The sequence below is a fragment of the Hypomesus nipponensis genome, chromosome 7, assembly GCF_054491055.1.
Source record: "Hypomesus nipponensis isolate SF chromosome 7, ASM5449105v1, whole genome shotgun sequence".
Classification (NCBI taxonomy): Eukaryota; Metazoa; Chordata; class Actinopteri; order Osmeriformes; family Osmeridae; genus Hypomesus; species Hypomesus nipponensis.
The window spans coordinates 7,218,224-7,229,625 of NC_140367.1; the positions used below are offsets into that span (position 1 = coordinate 7,218,224).

General features: G+C 45.6%; 3 protein-coding genes across 8 annotated transcripts; 1 reads left to right on the forward strand and 2 right to left on the reverse strand.

The window, feature by feature from the left end:
• Positions 1–79: 79 nt before the first annotated feature.
• Positions 80–2,189, reverse strand: rhno1 (RAD9-HUS1-RAD1 interacting nuclear orphan 1). 3 transcript variants are annotated; one of them, XM_084701902.1, is made up of 4 exons: positions 2,133–2,189; positions 1,805–1,868; positions 1,090–1,286; positions 80–939 (listed from the first exon to the last, which is right to left on the reverse strand). In XM_084701902.1, exons 3-4 carry the CDS (start codon positions 1,264–1,266, stop codon positions 193–195), a joined length of 924 nt encoding a protein of 307 aa, XP_084558028.1. In that variant the 5' UTR covers positions 1,267–1,286; positions 1,805–1,868; positions 2,133–2,189; the 3' UTR covers positions 80–192. The 3 variants fall into 3 exon arrangements, with proteins under 3 accessions (XP_084558028.1, XP_084558027.1, XP_084558026.1); XM_084701901.1 differs by lacking the exon at positions 2,133–2,189 and having other exon boundaries at positions 1,805–1,941; XM_084701900.1 differs by lacking the exons at positions 1,805–1,868; positions 2,133–2,189 and adding an exon at positions 1,522–1,768.
• foxm1 (forkhead box M1) lies at positions 1,863–7,451 on the forward strand. Of its 4 annotated transcripts, XM_084701896.1 has the most exons (9): positions 1,863–2,004; positions 2,531–3,031; positions 3,160–3,308; positions 3,665–3,865; positions 4,014–4,142; positions 4,353–4,412; positions 4,780–4,828; positions 4,951–5,117; positions 5,207–7,451. In XM_084701896.1, exons 2-9 carry the CDS (start codon positions 2,575–2,577, stop codon positions 6,029–6,031), a joined length of 2,037 nt encoding a protein of 678 aa, XP_084558022.1. In that variant the 5' UTR covers positions 1,863–2,004; positions 2,531–2,574; the 3' UTR covers positions 6,032–7,451. The 4 variants fall into 4 exon arrangements, with proteins under 4 accessions (XP_084558022.1, XP_084558023.1, XP_084558024.1 ...); XM_084701897.1 differs by lacking the exon at positions 1,863–2,004 and having other exon boundaries at positions 2,574–3,031; positions 4,783–4,828; XM_084701898.1 differs by lacking the exons at positions 1,863–2,004; positions 4,353–4,412 and having other exon boundaries at positions 2,574–3,031.
• Positions 7,452–7,644: 193 nt separating this feature from the next.
• Positions 7,645–10,891, reverse strand: LOC146276563 (cystine/glutamate transporter). The gene is made up of 12 exons (XM_084701562.1): positions 10,657–10,891; positions 10,211–10,337; positions 9,937–10,052; positions 9,734–9,859; positions 9,516–9,615; positions 9,377–9,421; positions 9,173–9,296; positions 8,863–8,966; positions 8,652–8,748; positions 8,380–8,529; positions 8,019–8,196; positions 7,645–7,803 (listed from the first exon to the last, which is right to left on the reverse strand). The coding sequence occupies exons 1-12, from the start codon at positions 10,889–10,891 to the stop codon at positions 7,739–7,741; spliced, it is 1,467 nt and encodes a 488-aa protein (XP_084557688.1). The 3' UTR covers positions 7,645–7,738.
• Between the last annotated feature and the right edge of the window lie 511 nt (positions 10,892–11,402).

Here is an 11,402-nt window from a genome sequence, read left to right on the forward strand (position 1 = left end):
ACAGAATTGAATTGTAAAATACTATTTTTTTTAAACACGGTAGGTCTGTAGGTGGTATAAGCAGAAAACAGCACTCCCCTTCTAATTAACCATTTATTTAAATGACAGTTAATTCATCATGCATCATTATTACTAGCCCATCAACCATAACACAACAACGCTGACAAGTTGAAAATGTTTAATGCTTCCACTTTAGATACTAATTAGAGTTTCTGAGGTGGAAAGTTTACCTCGCTCCTTCAGCAGCTTCATTAGTCCTTGCCTCCTCCTCCATGTCACCTTCACTCCATAGTCCCTCTCTGGGGTGTCTCCCACCAAAGTCTCAAGGCTCTGTCTGTGCTGAGGAGTTGCTGGCTGGGATGGGTGTATTAGGAGATCCAGAAAGGCAGTGGAGGGACCACTGTGGCCTTCTTGGTGTAATTCTGGAGTCTCTATATCAGGTGGAGTGAAAACATTGCTCATTTTGGGGGTTTGTCTGTTTTCTGATCCTGGATTCATAGGAGAACATGAGGGGTTGTTGTGTTGCTTAGCAGTAATGTGTTCAGCTGGATTTCTTTGGTCCTCTAAGCCTCTACAGGAGGTAGATGCAATTCCATTTGTTGTGTATCTAGACAAACTTGACCCCTTAGTGGTCCTTTTCCTATGAAAGGGTCGACATTTAGGTGTCTCGGTGTCCGGAGGTGACTTTTGGACATGTTGTGAGGTCTGTTGAACCCCTCTGCCCCCAACGGCTGTGTCTTTTTTCTTATTTCCAGGTGCATGCTTTTGTTGGTGATCCTGAGATGTCTTATTTTCAAAGGACAAGGAAGGGAACTTGCAAACGCTAGATTTCCTAGACAATTGACTACTCCTGTCCAGCATACTTGTTGCTGGTTTGGCCTTCCTGCCTCGCCTTGGTGGGACCGCAGAAATCTGCACTTGATCAAACTGTGGGCTCACCTGAAATGTTTTGAAAATAAGCAGACAAGATACTAAGAGACAAGAAAGAGCATTACTGGAGTCTGGAACTGTAAAGACTTTATGAATAATGTTAGGTGATTTCCAGTTGTTTTTGTTTTTTTACATGACTTCCATCATAGACAAAATTACCCAAGAAGTAAGTGCCGTGTAGCTCTGTGGTTCCTCCTCTGAAACAAACGATTTGGGATTGAGTGCTGCCTGCACTTGAGGTACATCATAGTATCTGGCTCCATCAAGTGGTGGCTCCAAAAATAACAGGGGCGACTTCAACAATGACTTTTTTCGTGGTTTACGGGGTCGGGGCATTGGATGTCATTGCTCTCAACCTATAGAGATCCAGACAAAATTGTTAAACGAGAATTGTACATATTAATTTACACACATCTTGATGCATACTAGCTTGTTGTCGGTGCTTAAGCAGTGTCCATCATGATTATACAGACGTGTCCACGGCCATGGACAAAAACAAGTGGAATTTGATCAATCTGTTTGTTGGCAAGCAAGAGATTAGAGAAAGTGTATTGGCTTGCTATCTTGCATTTGTTCAAATAAGCGACATACCTTGATATAAAGACAGCGTACTTGAATAACTAAATGAACATAACAGTGTGACAGGCAGGCTACTTGTTAATAGTCCTTTAGGTTCACGAAATTATGTTTTCCGAGTTATAGTGATCTTCGAGAGATTAGCTCCAAATTGAGTATGCCCAACCCGGCTAAAATACATTGTTTTGGGGGTTGTAATGTCTCTCTTAGGCGGGATTCTTCCTTTTAAGCGAGTCTATTGGCTCAAAGGAAAAACCTCCACCCATTCAGGCTGATGTGATTTATAAAACGGGTGTACCTTCATGGGTCATGGAAAACCACGTGACCGGAATTACTCGTACTGCGCCAAAATTCAAAATCACCTTCAGAAAGAGAGACAAAATGCGTTTCACTTTCTCAGCTAGCGATAACACTTAAATCTCATATTATTGTCAGATTGTATCAACATTTCATGACGTGCATGGAGCAGATGTCCAGCAAACTAAAAGTACTAGCTAGGTTGGTCAACAGTTTCATTTTCTTAATATGACGGTTAGATTAGTATGTTCATATTAATGATAGTTAGTTAACAAATGTAGCACTAGCTATATAGCAAGGCTGCTAGCCATGTTAGAAGTCCAGCTAACCAAGCTAACAACAAGCAACAGACTGCAGTCGATCAGAGATAACGTTGCTTCATTGGCTATTTTAGAATGTTTTTTTGTGTCTTCGAGAACTAGCTGACCAACGGCTACGTGTTCTAGAAGACAATGCATCAAAACCAAGCTGACTTTTGAAAGACGGATATTTCCAGTTACTGTAGCTCATCCACTTTAAAAGTAGCTAGCTTAGCTACACTAGCTACAAAATAGCCAACGTTGGCTTTTGTTGCCAACGTCGATAGCTAGCTATATAGTTACCATCTCTGTAAACTGGTACACCGCCAATTCAGCTATGTAGCTAGCCAACTAACCCATCCCATTTTTTTACTTCGTCTTTGCTATCTGGTTACGATACGTTTATCATCTAACTGTCATTTCTGTAGACAACCTCTGAGCACAAAGGGCCAGTCTCTGTGATTCGAGCAGAATGAGAGAGAGCCCAAGAAGACCCTTGATCCTTAAAAGGAGGAAGCTGCCTTTCCAGCAAAATAATCCTTTGCCCTCACATGATGGACCCAATGGACTTAAGCACAAGGAACCTTCCAAGCCTTCAGGTGGTCAGTGCTTTCCTGATGGCATCCGCATCATGGACCATCCTACTATGTCTGACACCCAAGTTGTCATCATTCCCAAAACTGCGGACCTTCAGGGTGTCATCAGAGCACTCACTGCTAAGGGGAAGGAGTGTGGCTCTCATGGACCAAATAAGTTCATTCTACTGAGTGGCAGTCTAGATGATGGGCCAGAGTCGTTCTGTCAACCTAACTTGGATGGTGGGTTGTGCACTACCAGGACTAGTTTGGGTCTTCTCGACACACGGACAGAGGAAGAAGCAGCCATTGACTCCCTTCTGGATACTAAGCCTCTGACTACAATTAAACCATGTATGTAAAAAAAGGTTTTTGATCTTTATTCAATTTGACTCCATGTCCTATGCAAATACAGGTATTGGAATCAGCTCAGTGTCAAATCGCCAATTTGTGCTTGATATTTACCTTTTCCTATATTTCAGTAAACAAGGACCTGGATTGCAGTCCACTTGATGACAGCCTGACTAACATCCAATGGCTGGGCAGAATGAGTACAGATGGTCTTGGCCCTGATCCAGCCAAGAAGCCGGCTGATAAGGAGAACCAGGATGCCTCTGCCCAAATCGCCCAGGTGTGTTGCTGCTCATCACTGTAGCGTCTGTCACTGGGAACATGTCAACAGCCTGTCCTCAAATATGCTTCCCAGATGTTTTTGTTGTTCGCCACACACATTCCAGGGTGTACTGCCAACATTGTCCTGTTTGTCTTAACAGCCTGTCATGTATGGCACTTAAGTGTAATATGCTTCTACAAACATCCCTGGAACCATTTAACTTGCTGCAGTTGTTAAGCTCTACAGAGAAGCAAATGAACAAAATAGCAGACGGCAATTATACATCTTTTACTCATGTTGTCTTACATTTGTCTAGATTCTGTCAAGTGTATTTAAGGAGGTTGTTGAGGTCGTTTTTCTCTTTTGTTCAACAGCAGCCACAGAGCAGACAAGTAGAGACAGAGAGTGTTGTCGTGAAGGATCCCCTTTCAGAAAGACCTCCCTACTCCTACATGGCCATGATCCAGTTTGCCATCAACAGCAAAAGGAATCGCAGGATGACCCTGAAAGAGATCTACACCTGGATTGAAGACCACTTCCCCTTCTTTAGATTTGTGGCCAAGCCAGGCTGGAAGGTACATTTAAATGGATTTCACTATAAATTATATATAAATATATAGTTTAGTTTGTTGAGAATCAGATCTAGATTCAATAATAGAAAACAAAGCAATTTGTTGGCATGAGATTGTCATCCTTTTAAATCCTCTTTTACTTTTGTACCAGAATTCCATTCGCCACAACCTCTCCCTCCATGACATGTTCATCCGTGAAACGACACAAGATGGCAAGGTGTCCTATTGGACCATCCGACCAGAGGCCAACCGATGTCTGACTCTGGACCAGGTCTACAAGGTAGGCATGGGGGCAGGAGATGTGAACACATAGCAAAGCACAACACAAATCACAACTCGACAAAGTCTTTCTGAGCAAGTATATCTGTGCTTGAGTCATGTTTGACTGTGAATCCTGACTTTTTTCTTTTCTTTCGTAGCTGTAACTATAACTGCTTGTTTTGTAACTGTTCCGCTTCCATCTTTCTCTCATCCCCATTCTGCCACCCAGCCTGATGGTGACTCTGCCACCTCCCTCTCCTCTCAGGCCATGCAGGTCTTTGACCAACAAGTAAGATGGTTTTACCTTTAGTTTCCTTCTGGAACAGACTTGCAGAGCACAGGGAGCCAGGGAGGACAGGACAGTCAGACGGGAGACCCCCAAACTCAATCTAGTCTTTTCTATCTGAAGTAGCCGTTTTGTTTCAGGAGCAGATGATGCGACATGCAGACAGAAAAAGAGGCAGGCAGACACTTCCCCAGGCTTGACTTATTGATCTATTGAGTCAGTAAGCGACATTATATAGCCAGCAGTAACATGCACTGTTTCTCAGGCTAGCTTATGCTTGGCTATCCGATGCTGTCTGTGAAGAGAAAGGGGCCGTTTGACAATAAATTCATGACAGGAAATTCATGATTCTTCCTTTTTGTCTTGGCAGCAGCAAAAGAGAGTGGGTCCTGAAATCAAGAAAACAGCCGGCGCCTCTGGTGAGTGGAATGGGGATTTGTACATAATAGGAAGGGTGGGGGGGAACAGCTGGAAGATTGCAACATTTCTAGAGTGTAGAAACGGACATAACCTTTTCTCTTCCTGCGCTCAACTCACTCAGAGAGGAGGATGAAACCCCTTCTCCCTCGAACTGACTCCTACCTGGTCCCCATCCAGCTGCCCATCACCCCCTCCCTCTACTTGTCCTCCAGTACCCAGCTCTCCATGCCGGCCCCCCCACAGAAATGCAGGTCCTTGGGGGGAAAGAGGGTCCGTATTGCTCCCAAGGTAAGAGAGAAAGTGTGTTTGTGTTTCCGAACAGTGTGTGTGTGTGTGTGTGTGTCTACACCGTATAACACGTTTTACATGTTTGACAGGTTACACACAGCGAGACTCCCACTATCATGTTTTGCTCCACTCTTGAGGAGGTGAAGGAGGAGCAGGTGTGTTTGCCCCTGAATAAAGAGACCCCCAGGAGCATCCAGCCAGCCGCTGCCAGACGAGAAACCAGTAGCTCACGGCGCAAGCAACGCCTGGTCCTCCCCTCCATCGAGGAGCCTGTTCTGTTCTTCCCAAACAGCACCTTCTTTGACTCAGGCTTGGCCTCCGACGCCTCGGCCTGTACCTTCCAGGACACCCGCGATGCCGAGCACGACCAACGGCCCGACCCGGAAAGCCCCTTCAAGCAGTACTCCTTCAAGACCCCCATCAAAAGCAGCCACCCAGCCTCCTCCACCCCCAGCAAGCCCCCTGTGCTGCCAGAGCCCTGGAAGGTGACCCCTCTGGGGAAGGAGAGCCATGGCGTGCTGGACTTCAGCCCCATCCGCACACCCGGGGGGCCAAGCCTCACCCCGCAGCACCACGACTTCACGCCCTTCAGTTTCAGCAGCACGCCCTTCAAGGAGCTGCCCCTCTTCAACTCCCCCCGTGAGCTGCTGACGTCAGCCCGCTCCTCCTCGATGGCGGGGGGTCCCTCCTATTCCCCCCAGCGGCTCCAGGGCTGCTCCAGAGAGCTCCAGGTGGGGGGGACACCCCTGGCCAACCACTCCCTGACAGAGGGTCTGGTCCTGGACACGATGAATGATAGCCTGAGCAAGATCCTGGTGGACATCAGCTTTTCTGGTCTGGAGGATGATGACCTGGGGATGGGGAACATCAGCTGGTCCCAGCTCATCCCTGAACTCAAGGAGCCTCCTCTCTGATCATTGTCACAGCTGCCCCGTTGGGTGATGAAGCAGGCTGCATAGTCCAAGTCCTTATTCAAGCTGCTCACATATCGTCTTCCCATCTTTACATGTGGAATCTTTTTTTTTTCTCCTCCCACTTTCCCCTATTGTCTTTGGTTGCCTTTGACACTAACTGCCAGCTTTTATTCTCTGTATCCTTCTTTTAAACCCAAGCTACATGTATGTTAAATATATTTCACCGCAGCCTAGTTGTGATGGAACATATAGAAAATAGAGATGTGTGTGTGTATATATAATATGTATGTTTGGTTTGCACATTTGTAAAGTTTTTAGCTCTTGAAAATGTCAATGGATTAAATGGATTATCCAGTCACCCACTAAGAGCTTACAATACCATGCTAGAATGGGGTTCCTGAATTCCTCTGCTTATGTATAGTATCCATTTAAATGAATCACTTGAAAGTGGATTTAGGTTTAGATCTGCAGATGGTAGGGAAGTTTACAAAGAATTGGAAAGCAATAAGTAACCAACACCAACTTTGTCCAAATAAGTATCTTCCTAGTGTTATTGATTCACACAATTTTCTAATTTGTCAGTATGTCAACAACTTCAGTGCACTTTTGTAGACATTAGACATTATTGGTATGACAAGACCGCTTGTATTTATGCCTAATCAGTGGCCATGTTTTGTAACAAATGATCTAAGCATATTAAAGGGCCCGGTAGAGGTGGTTGAACTGTCTTTTAATGTGTAGTGGTACGTAGGAAGGAGAACATTTGATTGTTTGACATTGAAAGTGTTTGATGAGGTGCAGTATACTTGTATGGGAAATTGTAACAAAAATGCTTAAGGAGCTCATGGTGGTCCATAGCTTTAGCTTCTGTACTTTCTGGTGGTTCTGTGAAGGTGTTCAGGCATGTCTGATTTTGGGTGTAAAATATCACGCCACAAGACTTTTGTAAACTTAGCAATATTCACAGTTTTTGACAGTTGTGTCAGATAATGTCAACTGGAGCAAATGTTAATGCTCAACTTGCATTTCTCGTCTTGGACCTTTTTACAGCTAGTTTCTTTGTTTTTGGGTGACTGTTCTGAAAGTTTGAAAAGTGCTGCTCTTGGGAATATTGTTCAGAAGGCCTTTTGGGTTTTATGTTTTCAAAACTGCCCTTTTTAATCACTGTAGTTATCAGAACATGACAAATTACAGACAAAGTACAAATGTCAACTTTGGTCAACTTCAATCCTTTTTACATTCTGTCTGTCATTTAATTGTATTGTATTACGAGTTCACCATTTGGAAAGGGCTAGAAAAGGTTCATACCATATCAGATCATATTGTAGCAAAGCAAACTTGTTGTATTACCTTTTTATGTCAATGCAATTTGAATGATCTGATATAAATTACAAGAAGATAGTTTGTCTCTGCTTATTGTTTTGACAAGATTTGAGGAGGTGCAATTTAAAGAACTTTCACTAGCTTGTATTACATAAATCAGATGAATCAGTTTCTTTGCATGCATTGAAAGACACATTCACTCATTTCAAAACATGAGCCAGTTACTGTACTTGGGGGGGGGGGGGGGTGAGTTGCTCTTTGTTTATTGTTTCTTTTATCGTAGTTGAACAGAGAGTTTGTTAGGGGTCCTAGTGCTTGCATATTACTTGTATATGGGATGGGAGCAGCAAGTCGTGTGTGTGAAGGGAGGTGAGGTCAGGATGTTTAGTAGGTCTTCACCTCCTGCTGAGCCACCTCCAGCAGGATCTGGAGCTGTTTGCTGCAGTAGTCTACACACAATAGACAAGCACAAGCCTTGTTACCACACAAAGCTCTCACCTCAGTGTTGGATCCAATGAAGTTCAATTCAAATAAAGAATTGGTATCTCAGCGTTAAGCTCAGATAGTTCAATAGTATTTCAGAGTAAAAGTCGCCTCAAAGTGGTATTTTAGGGATAAAGTACTGTAAATATGACGGGTGATGGAGAAGTGCTTTGTGACTCACTGTAGGTGCGCCTCAGTCTTGGGGGTAGACGTGAGCTGTGGATGGTCAGGTAGTAGACAGGGACCCCTGACAGGGTGAGAGCACAGCTACACCCTGTGCTCCAGGGGTCTGAGTACAGGGACAGCCCCACGATGAAGAAGCACACCACAGTGAAGGTCACTGCAATGACCAGGGGCACCTAGAGGAAACATGCAGAGGAATAGGAAAACGTTTCAATATCGGTTCATCTGAACATACAATTGATTTAGTGTCTGTTAGTGAAGAGTCTGGATAATATTTCTACAATTACGGTAGATACAATTAAAAGGTTAGGAGGACATTTCAACCTCAAAGGACCGTCATTAGCTGTCGCCATAGTAACCTTAAAGGGTCTTGGGTGGTGTGGGAAGCGGTAGCGATGGATGAGCATTCCCATGGTTGCCAAGGCGATGAAGAACCAACGGGAGAAGGAGGCAAAGTTGATGAGCTGGAAGATCTCTCCTTTGGCCACCATCACGATAACCAAGGGGTACTGTGTCGAAAGAGGATGGGGACAACACAACAACTTCAGTCCTGTCACGTAGGGTCACAAAAGCCAATGGGACTAATTGCATTGGGTTGATGAGTGACATCAGCAGTCGGAGAGTACCGTACCAGCAGCAACACGGCAGGGAGAGGGGTCTGTCTACGGATGTGGATCATAGAAAACAGAACAGGCCAGTGGCCTTCTCTGGCCCCAACAAACAGCATCCTGGGGTTTAGGCAGACAGTGGGCCGTCAGGGAGACAGCCACATATCTCATCTGTTTCATTCAGGCACTGGATTTTGTAGCTGTAATTACAGTGCTGGAAGTATGCTCCCTTACCTGGGTGCTCCAAAGAAGCCACCATTGAGCGCTCCTAGGCAGGACACAGCCACAAGCACAGGCACCACAGAGGCCATGCCCTGGAGAGCACGGTTGGCAAATGTCTACAGGGAGAAGAACACAGAGATACCGTTATTAACGTCGCAGGCCCTGACTGGTCACCGACCATGATTAGCGACTAACCATGACTGGTCACCAACCGTAACTGGCCATAGACCATGAGCGCTCACAGACCATGACTGGTGACAGACCATGATTGCTCAAAGACCGTGACTGGGCTTGGGACGTGTGTTTGAGTTACTGCACTGACCACCGCCACTGCTTCAGACACCAGCAGCTCCTCTGCAGTCATCATGGTGTAGTAGGCCACGTTCACCAGCACGTAGCACGCCGTCACTGTCACCATGGAGCAGATGACGGCCAACGGGATGTTTCTGAGGTGACAGAGAGCAAACAATGACCATCTGATTCTAGTGATAAAGCATGGTGAAGTGATCATTTATTTGATACCTACTTATTAGGGTTAATGACCTCTTCTGTGACAAAATTCAAATAGAACCTGCAGAGGTAGACAGAAACGGAAAGCAGCTTAAACTAACTGTGCAGTTCGTAATAGACACCAATGTCCCAAGATGTACAGGTGTTTTGCATACCAGCCACCATAAGCATAGAGCCCTGAATAGAAAGCCAATGGAAGCTTATCCAGGGTTATCGTGTCAACCTCAAAGCCTTTCTGGAAGTTCTCAGTCTGACCTGGAGTGAGGAGGAGAAGAGAAAAATAATCTGTAAAACCATCGCTATCGAGAACTATTTATTTGCTTCAGGACTTTTTTTTGTCTTAAGTCTGAACTTCAAGACTACATGAATGTACCTCTCCCTAATGCTATGATTCCAGGGACGATGATGAGGACCAGGGCAAACATCTTGATGAAGGTCAATGTGACCTGTGTTCGAGTGGCCAGGGTCACGCTCCAGCAGTTTACTGCCACCACAAACGCTACAGGGACACAGGGAAGCACGATAAATCCCTCCAGGAAAGTCAAATACACCAGAATAACAAGAATAGCCACTTACTGACTCCGAGGATGCTGACCAGCTGGATCAGCGCTGTTGGAGCGGCACAGGGGGCGAAGAAGGGCTCCACCACGTAGCGCCCGAACGCCAGAGACACGTAGGACGCCACTGCGGGCCTGGTACGCCGGCACACACACAGGTGATCAGGGTACCAGACAGTGAGACACAATGCCAAGAGACCTGTGGAGCACTAACAATGCCTTTAAGAAAGATGACTGGCTGCTAGTAGCCGTCTAAAAGTTCACATCAGGAAGCTCTGTTGCTTCTGACTGACCTGATGAACAGGAATTCTGCCCAGAGTCGAAGGAAGGCGGGTAAGGGCCCCAAGGTCTCCAGGAGGTAGGTGTAGTGGCCGCCGGATTTGGTGAAAGTAGTCCCCAGCTCAGCATAGCACAAGGCACCTCAGACAAAGAATGTTTCTATGTTTTGCATTTAAATGGCTAAATTGAACGCCCAATGTATGGATCCCATATGAAATGTGCTGTTCTTGGGATTGTGCTTCCCCTTTCAAGCCAACGTATTCTTTGTAGAGTTTCATGCTTGCTCCCTGTAAAACATAAATTCTCTTTCCCCAGCCTGGCTTGTGAATGATTCTACCATGCAGGGAAAACAATGAAAACGGACCAACTGAGGTGTTGTTCATAACTGACCAATGAGGTGTTGTTCTTAACTGACCAATGAGGTGTTGTTCTTAACTGACCGATGAGGTGTTGTTCTTACCGAATGTGGAGAGGACCCCACACAGTCCCCACACCAGGAGGGACAACCCCACACTGCCACTGTTCATCAGGACTCCTTTGGGTGCGATGAATATGCCACTGCCAACCACTGTACCAATGATGAAGGACACAGCAGGAAGCAGGCCTATGGTTCTCCTCAGGTGCACCACCTCCTCCGCTTTCTTCTCCTTCACGTTCGCCTCATCCCCTTTTCCTGTCACCGTGAGTCCATCCATCTCTCACACGGTGTCTGGATGGAAACACACCTCTCTCTCAGATCGTAGACTGACACCAGGAAGATCCAGGCACTTTGATGACGTGACCGGTAGAAAAATATGTTTCACCACGGGGAAGGTTGAAATTCCACTGACGACTTTTCAGATTCAAACATCTAGTTCCAAGAAGTATCCACCTTCCTTCCTACCCATAGCACGCATTCCCTTATGTTCCAAAGCTTTGAGTCTTTCAACCAATTCTGTTGACTCACAAATTGATGGTCATTCTACGTGTTTAATCCTCATGTAAAAGTCTGACCAGCTACATAGAGTGGTGAGAGAGAAAGAGAGTGTCTGGATCACTGTACCCCTTCCCCTTCAGAGGGCCCTCTGCTCTGAGCTAACTGGCTGGTTCTGATCTCCCCATTGGCTCTTACAAAACGCCACAGTAACCACGGCAACTTGACTATCCTGCACAAGCACAAAACAAAGCCAACAGTCTTCCGAGCTTCGAAAACACAAGTAATTAAGG

Bases quoted from the DNA above. Each gene is read 5' to 3' on its own strand.
- rhno1 (XM_084701902.1), bottom strand. From the start codon at position 1,266: ATGCCCCGACCCCGTAAACCACGAAAAAAGTCATTGTTGAAGTCGCCC. The intron at 940-1,089 runs GTAATTTTGTCT...AAAACATTTCAG, and splicing joins ACACGGCACTTACTTCTTGG to GTGAGCCCACAGTTTGATCA.
- foxm1 (XM_084701896.1), top strand. From the start codon at position 2,575: ATGAGAGAGAGCCCAAGAAGACCCTTGATCCTTAAAAGGAGGAAGCTG. The intron at 3,309-3,664 runs GTGTGTTGCTGC...TTTGTTCAACAG, and splicing joins CCTCTGCCCAAATCGCCCAG to CAGCCACAGAGCAGACAAGT. The intron at 3,866-4,013 runs GTACATTTAAAT...CTTTTGTACCAG, and splicing joins TGGCCAAGCCAGGCTGGAAG to AATTCCATTCGCCACAACCT.
- LOC146276563 (XM_084701562.1), bottom strand. From the start codon at position 10,891: ATGGATGGACTCACGGTGACAGGAAAAGGGGATGAGGCGAACGTGAAG. The intron at 9,860-9,936 runs GTAAGTGGCTAT...GTGTCCCTGTAG, and splicing joins GGTCAGCATCCTCGGAGTCA to CGTTTGTGGTGGCAGTAAAC. The intron at 8,967-9,172 runs GTCAGTGCAGTA...TTCTCCCTGTAG, and splicing joins TGTCTGAAGCAGTGGCGGTG to ACATTTGCCAACCGTGCTCT.